This window comes from Gossypium hirsutum, chromosome A03 (assembly GCF_007990345.1).
Source record: "Gossypium hirsutum isolate 1008001.06 chromosome A03, Gossypium_hirsutum_v2.1, whole genome shotgun sequence".
NCBI classification, from domain to species: Eukaryota; Viridiplantae; Streptophyta; class Magnoliopsida; order Malvales; family Malvaceae; genus Gossypium; species Gossypium hirsutum.
This window is the reverse complement of record NC_053426.1, coordinates 104214893-104234291: the sequence shown is the minus strand read 5'-3', so window position 1 is coordinate 104234291 and position 19399 is coordinate 104214893. Positions and strand designations below refer to the sequence as shown.

The following is a 19399-nucleotide window of genomic DNA, read 5'->3' as shown; positions in this document are numbered from 1 at the left end:
ATTTTATAAAAATCTCATCATAATATATCTTAGCGAATAGAATGAACCACAAGTTAAACGATCAGACGTTAAAATTGTGTAATCCAAATTCCTATGAAAATAAAATATAAGTGACACAATAAGGGAATTTACAAGTGGCATCCGTATAAAAGTTTACTTCCTCTATTTAATGTTGATTAGAATAAAATGTTTTAACCTTATTGTATTACTTCCTCTATTTAACGTTAATTATAAATAAACGTAGTCGTCTCTCCTCTTATATTATTCAAATTCAACATACTGAAAGATTTCTACGTAAAATTTTGTGTTCTCTTTTTTTGATTCTTAGCCATTATCAACGGTTTATTTTTTATAAAACCAATTTTTCAATGACTACTATGAGCTGTGAAAATACAATTACAGTAAAGGGGTGAATCGGGGAGTGTATTCTGAAGACCTCGACGAAGTAAAGGCGACCGTTAGGCCAAGGCTGTATGGTAATTATTTTATTACTACTTTGGTAGTAATTCTCAAACAAAACATCAAATCAATGCATTTAAAAATCATTCGACTGAACAAACATAATATTGAAACACAAGAGTTCAAAAACAGTAGCAGAGCCCTTGGGCTTCGGCAGGGTTGAATAGGTTATGTTCACATGACAAATGAAGTCACCAAATTTCCAGCCTTTCCAACAATGTCTCAGTTATTAAATGAACCAACTCCTCCCCAAAACAATTGAGAGGGCAAACAATCGTGTATTCTTCTAGTTCCTGAAATCATTATTTCTTATTGGTTATATTACGAATTGAAAAATAGAAAAATAGGCCCAAAGCAAGGTCATCAGCCTGTATTAGGAAAGGTTTCTCACCTATATTGGTTCAATTATGCAGCAGCAGCCAATGGTACAACTCTGTAGCATGCTCGCTTTGCAGCACGGACAATATCTTCAACCTGCACAATTCATAGATTAAAAACAGATTAACCTATTGTTATATAGAGACAACTATACAAATATAGCATCCATGCAGCCATCAAACTAGAGGATTTTACAAGAAATCGTATTAATGAGGAGAAGAGGGAGCGGATGAAAGGATCCTCCTTTTCAGATGCCTCAGTTCACCAGAAGCGTGTAAAACAAGCCACAACAGAAACATAGGAAGAAATGTAAATGGAATTACCTGTGGCACAGCCATCCTCTCAAGATTTGCTGCATATGGCATGGGAACATCAGCTCCAGCAATTCTCTCAACTGGTGCATCAAGATAAGCAAAACTCTCCTCCACAACTGATGCACTGTGAAAGAAGTATGCTTTGTAAACATAAAAGGTGTCGGAATGCTCGGTAAGAAGAATTAAATGACTACAGAGAGAAGAACTCAAACCAGATTTCAGCACCAACACCATGCTGTGGAAACCCTTCTTCAACTGTTATTAATCTGTTGGTTTTCCTGACAGAAGCGTTAATTGTTGATCTATCCAGTGGCCTAATAGAACGCAAATTTATAACCTGTATTTAACAAAACCACCCACTGCACTTCTTAAAGAAAGATCCAAATCAATTTGTAGAAATTGTGACTTCATGTTATATTTTACCTCAGCATCAATTCCCTCCTTTTCAAGTATCTCAGCTGCCTGAACAACAAATAATCTCTTAGTTATAACTTCACAAGCCAATATGTTAGTGCCATAAAATTTTATTTTTAGGAGAATACAAACAAGGTAAAGGAACTAAGCAGCCCAATATGATACTAGATGTCAAGTGCACTAAGCTCTAATATTAAAATTTGCACTCATGTTTAACTCCTTCAATCAAAAGGGACCTAATTCACACCATATCTTATGTAGTTCTTGAGCCCACCGATTAAAAAGATAGTATAACTAATCACAAGAGCCTGCAGTGCACTAGATAAATGTCCACCTCGGTCACTGTCAGCAGCGAATGGTATCATAAACAAATTGGGCTCAATAGTCTTAAGATCAAGTGTACCCAATAAAGTTTCAATCCATTTAATGGTGCACAAGATTATACCCAAAATTCCCTCTAGTTTAGAAACACATCGGTTCCTTCCTTACAAATACTGTGGTGGCTGGAATTGCCTAATGAACATAGCAGCCATTCATCTCCTTTCACTTCTTCCATGGTTCACCTTCTCTCCAACTTTCATCAGTAAAATGGAGTCTCATTCACAAAGATCAACTCCATCTAAGGCAAAAAGAAAAGGAATATTATTTTGTTCTCAATGTTTCTCTCTTCTCTTCTATTTCACAGTGACACTTTTTTCTATCTTCAACACCAGCGGCAAGAACCTTTTGTCCCTTCATTGCCACATCCATGCCATATACAATATAATATTATTTAAGAAAAAAATCTGGAGCATCCAGCACCAGCAATATCTGACATGTATTTGGCTGCATCAAGTAGGTTTCCATGTGAGATACATATCCTACATGAAAAACATGAAGATGCAGCCACGTCCTTTCTTCATAGATTTAGATTATTAGTTTATCTTTCACTAGGGAATCATGTGTACTTAAATATACAATTTATCTCAAATGAAAAGTAAGCACAACATATTCATAAAGATATTGCATACAAGACATACCTTAAGAGCATAGCCCACCATTTTTGAAAAAGCTGTAATAGTCACATCCTTCCCTTTTCTCTCTATCTGTTAAAGTAGGCTGTTAAAAAGCTAAATTTAAATGCTAATAAAATGAAGCATCAAGAGATAGAATCACTGACTGCAGAAGCATCAGTAATAGTAATAATAAAGTTTAAGAGAATGTTTGGGGCATCATTACATTACCTTAGCTTTCCCAATTGGAAGACAAAAGCTGGAGTCAAGAACTTCATCAGAAACAGGGAATGATTCACCATATCTGAAGCAGAATGATTATAACAGAGCAATGTCAGTCATTAGAATTCTAACTAAACGCGGGACTAGTGGTTTGGGGGCTCAATATGTAAGAATCATATATTATACAATATACATTCACTTACAACAACTCATTTTCAAGGAAAACAACTGGGTCAGGATCTCTAATAGCAGCTTTGAGCAGTCCACGAGCATCTTCAGAACTGTATGGGGACAGAACTTTCAATCCAGGACAAGAAGCATACCATGATGCATAGCACTGGACAAGAACCATAAGAAAATAATCAAACAAGCATCTTCTTACTATATTGAAGCCTAGCTACACCTCAATAACATTTAAATAACTAAACAGTAATGACAAAACCTAGTAGAAAATAAATCGAATTTCAACCTAAGTAGTATCTAGGGAACAGGGAGTGTGAATGTATGTAAGCTAAATAATGAGCGAAAGTAATAGTATGTAAAAACTATACCTGAGAGTGTTGGGCACCTACACCAGCAGCAGCACCGTTAGGTCCTCTAAAAACAATGGGTACAGACATCTGGCCAGCAGACATGTAGTTGGACTTTGCAGCAGAGTTAATAATGTGGTCAATCGCCTGCAACAAAATCCAGAAACAGATCAAAGAAATGTTTACACCAGAATAAGATCCTGTAAACAGATTTAAGGGTAACCAAAGTCATTTAACTTGCTTACCACCACTGAAAGATCAATAATAATTGAGCTTCAAATTAGTGAAATTCTGTCATACAGTATTGACCAAATTTACATATTGGGAAAACACCATCAGGGGCGGATGGTAATAGAAGCAAGTGGAGGCCTTGGCCCAAAAAATTCTAGAAAAATTTCATCATTCCCTTAAAAGTTTTTGAAATTTTCAATTTAGTCCCTCCCAAATATCTTGGAAATTTTCTTTAAGCCCTTAAATTTTTTAAAATTTTAATTAAACCTCAAATTTTTTTGAAAATTCTCATTAAATCCTCTAGATTTTTTGAAAATTTAAATTAGGCCCCCTCAAAACTTAATGCCTAAATCCACCATTGAACACCATACAGATGTCCAAGACAGTCGAAAAAGGCATCAAACTTGTACTCTTGAACATTAGAATGTAAGATCTAAGCAGGAGGGAAATCAAATCATGGTTTCAAAAGCTAAGACTTCTTTCACAGAAAATGGCTACCCCAAGAACTCCAAGGATCCCATATTTCTTTAAATACGTTAACTTGTCTTAACACCAGGTCTTTGATGATTACCGAGCAGATAATCACCAGAAAGAATTGCAAAATCAAACAAGAACTGAGAACAATTTATTGCTAAACAAACTTGTATTTTGATAAACATAATTTGGAGCCATTAACCAGAACTGTAAGGATAAGGACCAATTACAGATAAGAGGATAACAAGCAGTTTCAACATATTATACCATCATTTTCCTTCATATTTTTCGTTTGTAACCTACAACCACATCAATTTAGAATTTAATTTATTGCAACATCTTGTTTAATATAGAAAGAGAAGATCAAGGTAACACATACATTAATACAGTATCCTTAGTTATTCAGCCAATATATGTTGTCAGAATGTCAGTTTTCAGGAAAACAAGCATATCTCATTCATACTAACTTCTAAGATTTCAAGAGCACATTACGGTAACAACATTAACTTCATTGTCTTCAAAAGAAAACGCAAATGATGATATATTATTTCTACTTGTTCATTTAGAAGCCATTTAAAATTTTATCAATATTGTAACACAATAAACTAATAAAAGCGTAAAGAAGCAGAGATTCAAAACATAACCCTCTAACCTGCATGGAGAAGTTAAATGTCATAAACTCAACTACGGGCTTCAGACCATAGTAAGCCGCACCAACCCCAATCCCAGCAAAACCAGCCTGTGAAACAAGAAATAAACAACCGTGAAGAGAAAACAGTGAAAAATATACTAAAAAAATCAGTAAACACAGATATAATAAGCATGTGAGATCAATGATTCGATAAAATAATAATGAAATTAAGAAAAACAATAATTAAGCATGAGCATGGGCATGTCAAGAATAATAACCTCAGTAATTGGAGTATCAAGAACCCTCTCAGGTCCATACTTCTCCAAAAGCCCCTTGGATATCTAAAAGAGATGGAAATAAAAGCCAATCCTCAGACAGATGTAAAATGGCTTGTATTGCCTTTACAATACATGGAAAAATAAGAATTTTATTCTTAACGCCAACCTTGTATGCACCCTGATATTCTCCAACCTGCATTTAAAAAGAAATTAAAAAGCATAAGCTTGGACATAAAAACAAAATGAACAGCCAAGATTATGATTATTAAAAATAGTTCCTGTTGAACACTTTCTCACCTCTTCACCCATTAAAAAGACTTTCGGATCAGCTGACATTTCCTCATCAAGAGCAGAGTTCAATGCCTCTCTCACTGTCATCTGTGCATAATTGTCATTACACACCAAAAAATGAAAAATCAATAATCCTTGAAACCTAAGCCTTGCCTTTAGCAGAGACTAATTAATCACAAAAGCCATTTATCATTAACAGAAAGAAAATGCAGACCATTTACATACACACAAAATTGCAAGCATAACCATATCTACGTGCATGCGCAAACTCACGAGATGCGGGTCTCAATTCTGATTTTATGAATTGAAGCAAGTAACCTCCAGAGCAGCTCATAAGATTAAACACAGCTACTCTATAGCGTACGAGTTAACACTTGCAGTATGCATATCTAATAGCATTAAATCAGCAATAATTTTAGAAATACAAAAAGGAAATAAGAGGTGAAAAGAATTACCTGTTTTGCTGCTGATGAGTAACTTCGTAACACCGATATTGCAGGACGAATCTTCAGCAATGACTGCCCTAACATCTGAATAAGCAAGAAAAGTCATGAATTAGAAAAATGAACATTTTTCTAGAAAGTAGACTGTCATATTTACTGAAAGTTTAAATAAAGGTATATGAGAGAGCAGGACAGTTCCCAGAACTCACTTTTTGCCTTACTATTCCCAACATCTTTCCTCCTTAACGTTCTTTTCTCTGATGAATAAAACAACGACATATTACATTAACTGCAAAGCTAATCCCGGTCTCATAAAACTAAAAGAAGCAGAAAAGTTTAATTTGAGCACTGATTTGCGTAAAAAAGCCTTTCCAACTCACTAGCTGAGGATTTTCTATTCTAAAAAATATAAATCAGAGACCTCATTGCTAATAAACGATTCATCAAAAAAAGAATAAACGATCGTATTTATACAAACCGAGAAACAAAATCCAGAAATCTAGATCAGAACAAAATAAAAAGAGGCAGGAAAGTGGGAAACAAACGGTAAAGGATGAAGAACAAATCAGATCAAGGACATAAGACGAACGTACCTGCTTTTTGGAATAACGTTGAAAATTTTCTTAGGAATGAATCGGCAGGGAGATGGCTGAAAATGAAAAGGGGGAGTTCAGCTCAGCTAGTACATCTACTACGTTAAAATAAATATGAAATTTTATTGTCTTCCACTTTTTCCCCCTTTTTTTATTCCTTTTTCTTCTTTTTTTTTTTATTCCTTTTTTTTAAATAAAAAAATTGAACATTTTGTAGCGGTCAAAGTGATTTTAAGGGTCAGGATTCAAGCATAGCTCAGCTGTGGGACAACAAACGGGCGGTTCATTGTTAATGGGAAGAAAAGACGTATTTAACGCTTTTATTTTTGTTTATATTGTTAGAGAAAAGTCAGGGATATTTGGGTCACTGCAGTACAAGGTGGAAGGTAGCGGGCATTTTTGGCAGAGAAGGGTTGGTGGGTCAAAAAAAGACACTTTTTTTTTTATGGTATTTGGTAAATTCTGTTATACTGATGATTGAATGAAATTCATCACTCTCTTACTAAATAATTTAATTTAATCTTTATATTATTAAATAATTTTTTATTTAAAAATTAATATTTATTATGAATATCTTATTAAGTTTATTAAGTAGATGTCCGTCATGATTAAGATAAAATTTTAATATACTTTAAATTTTAATTTTAATAGTTATTAGAATTATATTTTTACTTATTTTATATTTATTATGTTTATAAATAGAGATGCTAATGAAACATTGTAATTATTCCTATTGATCAATAAAATATCCTCTCTTTTGTTCTTCTATTTTCTTTGTTCTTTACTTTTTCACTATTTATTTTATAACAATATTTATTTAATAGAGATATGTTTTAAAGGTGTTTTATAATTTCATAAATGAAATTTTATTTAAATGGTAAATCTATTTAAATGGAATTTCAGATTTTATTTTTTTTACTTTTTTATTATTTAAAAATAAAGTCACGTTTGATATATATATTTGAAAGTTCTAGGCAGGTCAAATTAAATCAAATTATTTCATTATCACATCTAATATATATTTTATAGTTAGTTTTTTAGCAAACAAGGAAATTTTGAGTTCTGAGTCAGTTCTCAGCTTTTCAAGTATCACAAGTAATTGACTGACATGATCATATTTTATCCAAACATGCCATAAGAATTTTGTTTAGCAATCCTTTAATTGCTAGCAAATTTTCAATAATCATTTCAGTTATGGAATTTTTATTTACATTAATGGCTTATATAACATATGTATTAAACAAATTTTGTTGGTAGACCTACTAATTTTCAGTAAATGCCCAATATAAATTGCTCTAACCTTGCTTGAATTTAGGTTTATTTTTTATAATAATGTTATTACTTTTAATAAAATTTATATAATTAAAACTTAATTAGTTAAATATTAATATAACAATTAAAACCCTGCATTTTCATTATATTCTTATAAAATTTTAATTATATGAATTTTATAATATAAAAATTCTAATAAATTAGAATATTGAAAAATTGGTAAAAAAAATCAAAATAATGATTGAGTACTAAGTAATAGGAAAAGGCAAATAAAAAATAGTTACCAATTAAACAAAAAATAAGTAATCATGTACATGTATTGTTATGGAAAGTTTGTATTTCAACTTATTTTAATAGAAATTTATATTAATTGGTAATTGCTGTAAAATCTTGGATTAATGCATATTTATTTTACCATAATTAATGATATTAGAAAAGTTGACAATTTGACCACAATTGAATTAATAGATTAAATTAAAATATTACACCATTAGAATATAATACATTAATATTACAAAACATAAATTCAATAAAATCTCATAATTCATGGTGAAATTAATTGCAAAAAATATTCTCATTCCCATTTTTTTTCAACCCAGAACCCTATTAATACACTTGAACTAGACAATTTAAAGCCATAAACAAAGTTTTGAAAGAAAAATATTGAACTCACGTCTCTTCACAACCTTTAAATAAGAAAATAAATGTGATTCAACACACTTAAATTCATGTCCTCCTATATAAGTAATAATATCAATGCTAATCAAGTTAAAACTCAGTCAGTAATTTATTTTATTTTTTTAAATTTTATTTTATGCTTTAATATAGATATGATTTTCAATATGTTTGAAAAAAAAAAAAACAATCGACTACTTACGTGGGGAGATTGAAATGTGCATCTATGCATGGAGGTAGAAATGAGCAAAACTGCCATGAAGACTATCGTAATAAGTCTATTGATTTTACCAATAAATAGGTGGAACAAGCAAAATGTAAAGCTTAAGAGGGAATTTAATGGATTGATTTTTAGGAATTAAATTTTAAATTTTAAATTTTAAATTTTAAATTAAATTAATTAATATTTATATTTTGCTTTACTTTAGTATAACGTGTTGTTACATCTTGAATAAGAAATTAATTTTCAGTTTTATTTTTCAAATATTTTAACTTCTTATTAGTCTTTTGTTAAGTTGAAAAAAAGAGAGTAATGTTTTTGAAATAACTTCAAATATTAAATAATTTTATATTAATTTATCTTTCTGTATAAATATTTGAGTTTATTAAAAAAAGACTACTTATAAAGCTTACAAGACAATTCATAAAATAAATTAAAATAGGAATTCAATCATAATTGAATAGCATATTCTAAACCAAGTGCTAAATTCAACACTTTAATGTTATAAATTTAACAATTATTTTTCATTTGACACAAATTTTAAAACAAAAGGAAATATAAACTCGTATTAGTATTCTTTTTATAATTATGACAGTAATTAAAGTATTTTGTAATTCAAAAATTGTAAAACTGCATCCTTAATGAAAGGTAATTATCTATATTTGAATCAAATACACTGGAAATCATTGAATTTTGAATATTAAATTTTTTAATAAAAATTTTAAAATATTTTCTACTACTTAAATATATATTATGAAACCACTAATAAATAACACCATATGGTAAATTTTTACATACTTTGTCTATATTTAAAGACAGTTTAAGGGTGTGAAAAGCGTTAAAATTTTTTCAAAAAAATCAATTAAGTCCATTCTTTATTCTTTTTTTTTCACTCAATTGAGCATTTGAACTTTTAAAATGCATCAAAAAGACTCTCAAAATTTAAAAAAAAAGAAATTAAGCCCTTGCTCTTATTAAAAATTATAAAAAATAATAATAATTAGAAAAATATTAAATTTTAATAAAAATATAAAAAAATAAAATTTTTAAAAAATAAAATATTGTAAAATTTTATAAAAATCATAAAAAATTAACAACCCCCAGTTTTTTTCAATTAAAGTCATCAAATGTCTAAATACATCATGACATATAGTGAAAAATGATAAAAATAAAAATCAATAAAAGTTATAGAAAAACTATAAAATTTTTCTTTTGGTACGATAATTTTTATAATTTTTTTACAAAATTTATATTCTTTTTACATTTTGTATAATTTTCTTACGACTTTATAAAATTTTATATTTTTTTATATTTCTATATAATTTATAATTTTTATGTTTTTATAAAAAAATATATTTTTTTTATGATTTTTTTTATGTTTTTCTAATTTTTAATATTTGAATTTTTATTAAAATTTAATAATTATTTATAGCTTTTATTGATTTTAATTTTTTATAAATTTTTTTTCTAATTTTTAATAAAAGCAGGGGCTTTGTTACTTTTTTTGAAAAAGTTTAAGGGTCTTTTTTATACATTTTGAAAGTTCAAGTGTCCAATTGAATGCAAAAAAAAAAAAAGTAGAGGCTTAATTATTTTCTTTAAAAGATTTGAGAGCATTTTTTTATATATTTTGAAAGTTCAAGTACCCAAATGAGTGCAAAAAAAAAACAAGGGTTTTTTTTTAAAAGTTTGGAAGTCTTTTTGATGCATTTTGAAAGTTCAAGTACTCAATTGAGTGCAAAAAAATAGTAGGGGCTTAATTGTTTTTTTGAAAATTTGGGAGTATTTTTTATGCATCTTGAAAGTTCAAGTACCTAAATGAATGCAAAAAAAAAAAAACAGCTTAAATATTTTTTAAAAAAAGTTTGAGGACTTTTTACCCCTTAAACCTTTAAAGAATGATTCAACACATATAAGACCCTCAACATTTTATTTTAAACTTATTAGAACAATATTTTATTTCTTTTTAATTATTAATAAATAAATTTATGATGCTTATTTAAGTTTCGAAAAATTTAAAATCAAACATAATATGTGATTTGAGTGAATTAGGTTAATAGTTAAGGACATTACCTTTACTTTTGATATATATGTTTATAATAAGAAAATAATTATTGTAAAAATATTTTCATAACCATATAAACTAAATGATATAATTAAATTTCATAAATATACAATTAATTGTTAAAATATATTAAATTAATTTTGATCATTAACATAACAAATAATATTATCGAATTCTCTATAAAGAGGACAATTAATTTCTTCCTAAAAAAGACAATTAATTTCCTAATTTAAATGTATATTATCATTCATAAAGATAATATTGCAAGCAACAGAAATAAATATTTCATTATTATACATTTTTCAAATTTGTTACATTTCTTAACTGTTATAAATATTATAATAAAATATAAAAATTCTCTTTTTTAATTGTATCCATACTAAAATTTAAGTTAATCCAACAATAATATAAGTATATCACACAAAATTATTAACAACTATATATCAATCATGCTTAGAAATACTATTGAAGGGATTACCTTAGAAAACCCAATTAATCCTCCCTCATACGATACATCATCTATGTGTGTATATATGATACACACCATAATGAGGTTTTTTTACACAAGAAAACAAGGCTTCCTTGGATAGTTAAAATAGCTACTTTTTATATCAAGCAAATGGATTATTTGCAACATAAACGCCTTGGTTTGTTTTTTTTTTTTACTTTTTTTGTAAGAACATCCACATTTTCTCTTTATTAATTTAGTCCATATAATTTTATATTTATTCTTAATTTAAAAAATTGATAATATTATGTCTTTTTTTTAATTATAAAATCTTACTTTTTTATGAAATTAACAAAAACATTTTAATCTCTATGATCTTAGTATATAATATATAAATTTTCACTAAATAATTTATAAATTGTATTATTATATTTAAATGTTACAAGTGTCCTCACAAATTTTTAATAAATAAATATAATATACTTTAATTCATACATACAATAAAATTGATACATTGCACGAAATAAAAAACTAACTAAAGTAATAAAATGGTATAAATAAGATAGCTTAGATGTGATATGTTTGCAAAGTGGCATCCTATTTTTAAGATTTGTTTAACCTTTATTAAGGTTAAAGTTGATATGTTATGAGGCTGCTATTTTGGAAATAAATTATACACTTTTATTACCCTTTTTTTTAACTCTTATAATTTTATATTTTGGAAACTTAATTAAAAATATTATTTTAATTAAAAATGCATTATTTTTACTAATTTGATGTTACTTAATTGGTGACATTAAACTTAATACGTAATTTATTATTAGTAAATATAATTTATTTATTTAAAGAAACTACCCACTTTCATTAAAAAAATATTCTATATTGTTAATTTTTATTATTTTAAAACTAATAAGTATGGGTGCGATAATAAAACATATTAAAATTTGGTTCTAAATTTTTTTTTATAAAATATAATGTATTAAAATTAAAATGGTAAAAGAAGCTTCTTCTTTTTTTTAAAAAAATTTATCTAATGGAAACCTAATTCTTACTGAGGTGAAGGTGAAACAAAATAAAAATGAAAATGGTGGTAGGAATATGACCAGCAGGTCAAGTGTTTGGTTTTGGTTCGTGTTTTCGATGTTTATCGACGCCTACCCACCTACCCTTGCCATTTCAGATATTCTTTTCCAAGTTTTCAACGAATGAAATTGTACCATGAGTATGACGCTTTCCGTGGGCTTTGTTGTCAACTAATAAAATTTTGGTACGTGATCCAAGCATTTTTTTCACCTTCATCCTCGGTCTCTGGAGAAACATGTCATTATTGGTGCTTTTAGCAATGTTATAAATCCGTTCCATTATCCAATCAATTAGTAGTTTTCGATTTAATCATGATCTTGAGATTATATTCTAGAAGTTCGATAAAATTTTAAAAAAAATTCTTTTTGGTAAATTTTTACCTCTAGTCCCTCCTCCTCTTACCTTAAATCAATTTAATCATTTCCATCACTTAACTTTCTTACTTTGGCCTCAAGACTTTTTACTTTCCTACAATCTAGTCAATACCTTAAATTTATTTCTCTCAGTACTTGTCTTCACTATCTTGTAATACTGATAATTTCTTATTTTCTCACATTATGATTGGTCTATTATTTATTTTTTATTTATTTATCACTATTTAAGACTTCGGAAATTTTAGGGATGTTACATATAATTATTTTACTAAATTAATAATATAAAAATAACAATCATTAAGTTTCAAATGGATGGAATCAAAGAAATGTTACTTATGCTATAACACACTAAACCCGGCCTAGACGTCCAACCCAAATTTCAGGAGTTACCTCATCAATTATCAATTATCACACAACAACATAATAAAGTTAAACCATCCTTTATAACCCATTTATCATAAAACGAACTAAGTATATAGTCTTCCAGATACATCCTAATATAGTTACCGAAATCCTAACACACTACTTAAAGAAAGGTAGAAGCTTGACCGAGCATCCGCTGCGCTGACTCATTCAAGATTGGGGATCACCTGAAATCCAACCAAAACAAAATGAGTTGTGAACTTAGTGCTTAACCGAAGTTAAGTTATTCAGATCGTATTCATTTATAAAATAGTTATATTCAGAGATTCGGTTCGGTACAGGACTATTTACAATTCATATTCAGAACAGATCATTTGTATACAGATATTTATATATATGTAATTTCATATATATATCGCAGATTAGATTCAGATGCAGATATTTCTAAACCCCATCTGCTACAGACCATCTTCGACCATCCCAACATCCCATTAAGGACATTCAATGCCTATCCATCCCTACACACCGTGAAATGTCTATTTGACACGTTTACAGTAACACAGCTTAGCTGTTGGATCATAATGCGTCAAAGCGCTGGAATCGAAACTATTCACATAGTGGCTTATCCACTGATTCAGAGTAGGTTACTTCCTTATTCACAACATCCCAACTCATGCTTATGCAGAGTACATATATTCACAATGCACTTACAGTTATAACATTCATGTGTCAGTTATAGAGTATCAGAGAGTTCTCATTCAATCAAGTTCATATCATTCATACAATAGGGAAATCATTATCAGTCATAGACCACATTTACAGCCTCAAAAATAGGTTTGGGGCCTCCTTTATAATGCCACACAGCCATGTCCTTGCCCGTGTGGCTCACACGGCCTAGGCATATGCCCATTCCCTCTGCCCGTGTAGTTCTAATGCGTAAACAGGGAGTTGCATGGCTTGGACACACGGTCATGTCCTTGCTTATGTGATTCACACAGCCTGGGTACACGACCGTGCCTTTACCTGTGTGATTCACAGGGCCTGGGCACACGCCTGTATGCTTACTGGTGTGGTCTCAAGTCACAAATAGTGAGTTACACGGCCTAGACACATACCTGTGTGGACCCTGCACTAACATGACCATACACAGCTTGGACACACACCCGTGTGCCAGCCCGTATAGCCCCAATTCAATGAACAGTAAGTTACCCAGTCGATCACATGGCCTGCCACACGCCCGTGTGGCTCACAAGACCTAGTCATACGCTCGTGTGGCATCTACAGTCACCATTTCCAGTGACTCGAAACTTGCAAAAGTAAGATTTCTGGTATCCACCTGATTTTGCTTTGACGGAGAAACGTTACGGAGACTACCCAGAACCTAAATAATCATTCACTAATGTATTATACCATCAATTTCAATAATTAAGCAAAAATATCCCACCACCAAAAACATGTTGAAAGATTTGATACAACCCCAACTTAATTCACACACTCAACTTGTACGAAATAAGGGAAACCAGACTAATACGGTAGGTTACTATCTCTCGCAAGATCTTCACCTAAAAAGGTAACCAATTAAACAATTATACAAAGCGTTCAAACAACTGAGCAAAACACGATTCGACATAATATCGTTAACTCGGCGAAACTCACAAAACGAGAGGAAATAACAGCAAAACTTACTCAATAATTGGACAATCGACTTTACAGGCAACAAAGAACTCTCAATTAACGTAGAATTGAATACTGAATAAGGAAAAATAAAAGAAAAGAATAAGGATTGAGAAAATAGGATTAGAGAGAAAAAGAAAAATGTAAGGAATGAGATACAATAGAAATGCTTCAGACTATTTAAAATTAACTACCTTTTTTCGACAATTGCAAAAAATATATATATTTCCTAACGCATACCATGGTATTCTAACTTGTGACCAGATAGAATACATACAGATGTTTAACTAGTGAACCAGCAGGCTCATTCTTGCCATTGATTTACCTAGAATTGAACTTAACTATGAAACGCATAAGTGAAGGTTGTTTTAAAAACAATCACAAAACTTTTTAACAATGCAATTTGAACTCCAGACCTTGAACACAGAAGCAGAGCACAGAACCACATATATAGAAATTTAATTACTTCAGATTCTCACAATTAAATCTTGAAATTTTGGGGCGTTACATATGCATGGATGGAATTAAATACCAAGACGATTTAAAGAGGTGGAGCCATATACATGTTTGGATTATAAGAAATTCAAGTCTACTAAGGAAATAGTGATGAGATTCCTTCACACTTAAAATATAACAAAATTTCAAAATATTGTTAATACATTGTGAATGATAGTATCAGTAAAAGAATTATGATTACTGTAAAATAACTATGAATATTTTAACTAATCAATTAGGTGCTATAAAAAAGGTTTCGTTCCTCGCAACAACATTAAGTTCTCAGTTAGAAATTTTAAGATTAAAATTGTACTACATATAAAAATTAAGATAAATTACAACCAAGGTCAGACACTTTGGTCACTCAATTTCAGAAAGTTACAAATGGTCATTGAATTATTCAAAAGTTTTCATTTAAGTCATTAGGCTGTTATAATCATTGATATGACCTTATTTGTTCATACTGCCTACACCAATCGAAATCTCTTTTTCCCCTTCTTTTTTATAGTTTTAAATTTTTTTTTCATGAAACAATTTTGGAGGTTACAAATTTTCGAACCAAAATCCAAATAACTTTCTTCTTTGATCTCTAAAACTAACCATCAGATTGACTTAGATATAAGGGATGTTCTTCTAGTACTCGTCGATGGGTACTGATCCACCATTCCAATCATCAAATCATCATTTGGAGATTGCTAGTTAGACCTTTTTAAAAAAAAAACTTAATAGCCTAGTGACTTAAATGAAAACTTTCGAATAGTTCAATGACCATTGTGTAACTTTTTGAAGTTGAGTGACCAAAATGTAACCTTAATAATAGTTTAGTGACTTTGGATGTAGTTTACCCTAAAAATTAATAATAATTATATTAATATAATAGCATATTAATTTATGTGAATTTAATAGATAAAATTATCATTTTGAATATTTTATTAATAATGTAATAATATTAATATATTTAATGTATAGTTATTAATATGATAATTTGCTATAGATTATTTAATAATATTTGTTATATATAATTCAAAATATAATATGTTATTAACATTAATTTTTTTTGAACAATCTCATTATAAGTTCTGACCATATTTGTTTTTTTTGACTCAATGTCTAGAACTATCTATAGTCCCTCCCCAACCCATAAATAGGAGGACAATGCACTCCAGCGCACTTGAACCCACATCCTCCTGCATTGGGAACAATGCCTATGCCAGTTGAATTAAAACTTAATCGGCTATTAATATTATTATTTCAACATTATTAATAATTAGCTGAGAAAAAAATATTATTATTAATCAACCCCTAATTAATATATAATTCTTGAATTTTTATAAAATAAACTATTAGCTATTTTTATTTGGCTTAATGACAAAATTGACCACTAATGTTTGCATATTTTGTCAAAATAGCTCTAATTGTATTTTTGAGTTTTTTTTTGCCATCAACCTTTTTTTTTTAAGTTGCTTTTTCTAACATATTTGATAAAAGTACTGTTAAAAAATTTAACGGGGATGATGTGGAATTTCATATGTGAAATATTTTTAATAAGATGTAATTTATTACTTAGATATCCCAATAAGATAGTTACGTGGGAAATAATAAAATAAATAATACATGAAATTAAAAAATAACTCTTAATTTAAAGAAAATTATTCAAGGTTTCAATCTTTTTTCTTTCAAGAAGTTTTAATCTTTCATATGTTTGTTTAATGAGAGGTTTTTTTACTAAGTTAAGTTTCTTTTAGATAATTACATTTATTCTTTTTAAATTAAGAGTTTATTTTTAATTTCATGTATTATTTATTTTATTATTTTCCACATGTAATTATTTTATTGGTTTATCTAAGTAATAAATTACATCTCATTAAAAAGATTCCACATATGAAATTTCACATCATCCCCCTTAACTTTTTTAACGGCATTTTCATCAAATATGTTAGATAAAGTAGTTAGAGAAAAAAGAAAAAACAAAGGTTGATGGTAAAAAAAAGTTCAAAAATACAATTTAGGCTATTTTAACAAAATATGCAAACGTTAGTAGTCAAATTTATTATTAAATCTTTTTATTACCATTAACATTGAATAAGTAATATTTTGATCCTATTATTATATTTTAATAGTTACAAATATTTAATAGTTTGTATAAAAACTAAAAATGGGATGAGCTCATTGGAACATTGGCTCTGCATGAAGGGATTCCCATCAATGACCACCAACAGGTTAATGTTAAAGAAAAAAATTGCTGAAGAGAAGTGACAAAATGAGGTGTTTGTAGAGTTGGGTGGAAAAAATTTGCTTGATAAATATTAATAAAATAATACAATCAACAAACTAATTAACTCATATTTTAATTGAATATTTAAGTTTAAAAATAAGGTTTATAGTTTTGAAGTTGGTTTTGTGAAGTAATGGGTTCATTAGCAAAAAAGGTTTTTAGCGGCGTCTTTTTGGCCAAGCGTCGCAAAAAACAACGTTATAGAACATGTTCTTTAGCGGCGTTTTTAGTAAAAGCACCGTTAAAGATGATGTTCTATAACGGCGTTTGTAGTAAAAGTGCTACAAAAAATCATGTTCTTTAGCGGCGTTTGTAGTAAAAGCGCCGCTAAAGACCATGTTTTATAGCGGCGTTTGTGAGAAAATGCCACTAACTTTAGCAGATTTTACCAACCCATTTTATTTCATATAGAACCTGAATTTTCAACATATTTTCCTGTAACATCAAATCCAACCAACAACTTCAAAAGCCAATGATAATTTCACGAAAGAAATATGTATATGATCTAAATTAATAAATGAAATAACAAAATATATTATATTCAAAAGTTATATTGTTAAGATATTCTCACAATAAGAAAACAAAAGCCTAAGATGACGGATTTTGCGATTGATTCTGCTGAAACATCTTCATCTTATTTTGAAGCTGTAGCAGGAGTTCGTCATATTTTCTTGTTGCCTTTGCTTCCCTCGATGCTGCCTCCGCTTTAAGTTAAGCAATTTACTCAACTGTGCTCGCTTGCATTTGAGCCATCTGGTCTCTTAACCTCTGAACTTCAGCTTGAGCTTGATTCGTCGAAGGCATGTATTGTTGCGAGCTAGATCCAAGGGTTAACAAAAGATCCTTGAAATCGAACCCGACCATACCTTTCAAGACCCAAAACTTTAGTAATAATTCGGTTATCAATGTCGTCCAGATTAACAGAACTATAACTTGAAGTGATAGCTTCATACTCCGCCCTTTTATCCTTTAGTTTCTCCTAATAAATCAATCAAGGAGTTAGAAACGAAATATATAATTAAACAAATGCAAAATAACTTGGCATTATTTGCATTACAAACGATGAATTAAACCATTATAATTAAACATTATAAATATTTAAAATAATTTAAATTTTATTAAGTAAATATACCATAATTTCTGCAGCTTTAGTGGTCATAGGAGATCTATCTTTCTTTCTATGTGAAATGTTAAAAAGTTGAAGGCGTCCAACTTTTTGACCAGACGACAATTTCTACAATATACTAGGAAAAATATTATTTAGTAGAAAGTAATTAATATTTGACACAATTAATAAATTCAAAATACCTCGTCATCAACTACACAAGCAAAACTTTTCGACGCAGCTGTGGCGTGAATTTTTGGTTTTGCCTACTTGCAGTTCCAACTCGCTCACGATCCTACATTATGAAATTATTATTATGTATATAGTAAATACTATAAACCGAAATAATTATGAGAGTTTGGCAGTACGTAATACCTCTTCTTTTTTTGAATTTCAAAATCTAACTATATCTTCCCATTGGTACCTCAGCATTCTCGGCGGGATATTTCGCAATTTCTCTTTGAGGCTTATATTTTTCTTAAAATATTCCTTCTTTAAAGTACTTTTATGGTCTCTCTATTTCTTTCCTAATACTTTCTTCACATAATTATCTAAGACCTCTAAAGCAAATCTCTCTTGCAAATAACACAAGTTTAGAAAGTAAAAATAAATTAAACTTAAACCAAAATATTATAAATTACATTCATGTTATTACTTTAATATTTTTGAAAGCTTGATTTTTGTTACTATCAGGAATATGATGCCATGACTCCTAGTTTATTGGCAACAAATTAGCATTTCGTGCTATAATGCCCAAGTATCCTACTAAAAGTTGAGCTTTTGATCCAATAGGTTGACCATGACTGTTTCTAGATACTTTGACACGCTCCACATAATTTAGATCGTATAAACCCTTTAATAGCGTATGTCCTCGAGTTTTGTGCCTTCCACAACTTTCAGCTAAAAAAATGATATATGATAATATAAGAATTTGAAACAAAAATCAATAATAAAAGTCAACATGCATGTAAATTAAAGTTAACATTACTTTGAATTTCTACAGGTTTGTCAACTGTATTCGAAACATTTGAAGATCCAATAGCAGTCTGTTGATCAGTATTTGTTTCTTCCAATTTTGGATGATTTTGAATAATACTTAG

At 29.2% G+C, this 19399-nt stretch overlaps 1 protein-coding gene across 3 annotated transcripts; it reads right to left on the bottom strand.

Annotated features, from left to right (window-relative positions):
- Positions 1-534: 534 nt before the first annotated feature.
- Positions 535-6518, bottom strand: LOC107886698 (pyruvate dehydrogenase E1 component subunit beta-1, mitochondrial). 3 transcript variants are annotated; one of them, XM_016810750.2, is made up of 16 exons: positions 6251-6518; positions 5867-5914; positions 5670-5744; positions 5221-5301; positions 5090-5116; positions 4924-4986; positions 4667-4753; positions 3331-3456; positions 2983-3116; positions 2789-2861; positions 2585-2650; positions 1575-1613; positions 1364-1488; positions 1161-1275; positions 851-933; positions 535-752 (listed from the first exon to the last, which is right to left on the bottom strand). In XM_016810750.2, exons 2-15 carry the CDS (start codon positions 5888-5890, stop codon positions 865-867), a joined length of 1104 nt encoding a protein of 367 aa, XP_016666239.1. In that variant the 5' UTR covers positions 5891-5914; positions 6251-6518; the 3' UTR covers positions 535-752; positions 851-864. The 3 variants fall into 3 exon arrangements, with proteins under 3 accessions (XP_016666239.1, XP_016666240.1, XP_040956270.1); XM_016810751.2 differs by lacking the exon at positions 5867-5914 and having other exon boundaries at positions 6251-6388; XM_041100336.1 differs by lacking the exon at positions 6251-6518 and having other exon boundaries at positions 5867-5932.
- Positions 6519-19399: the final 12881 nt, after the last annotated feature.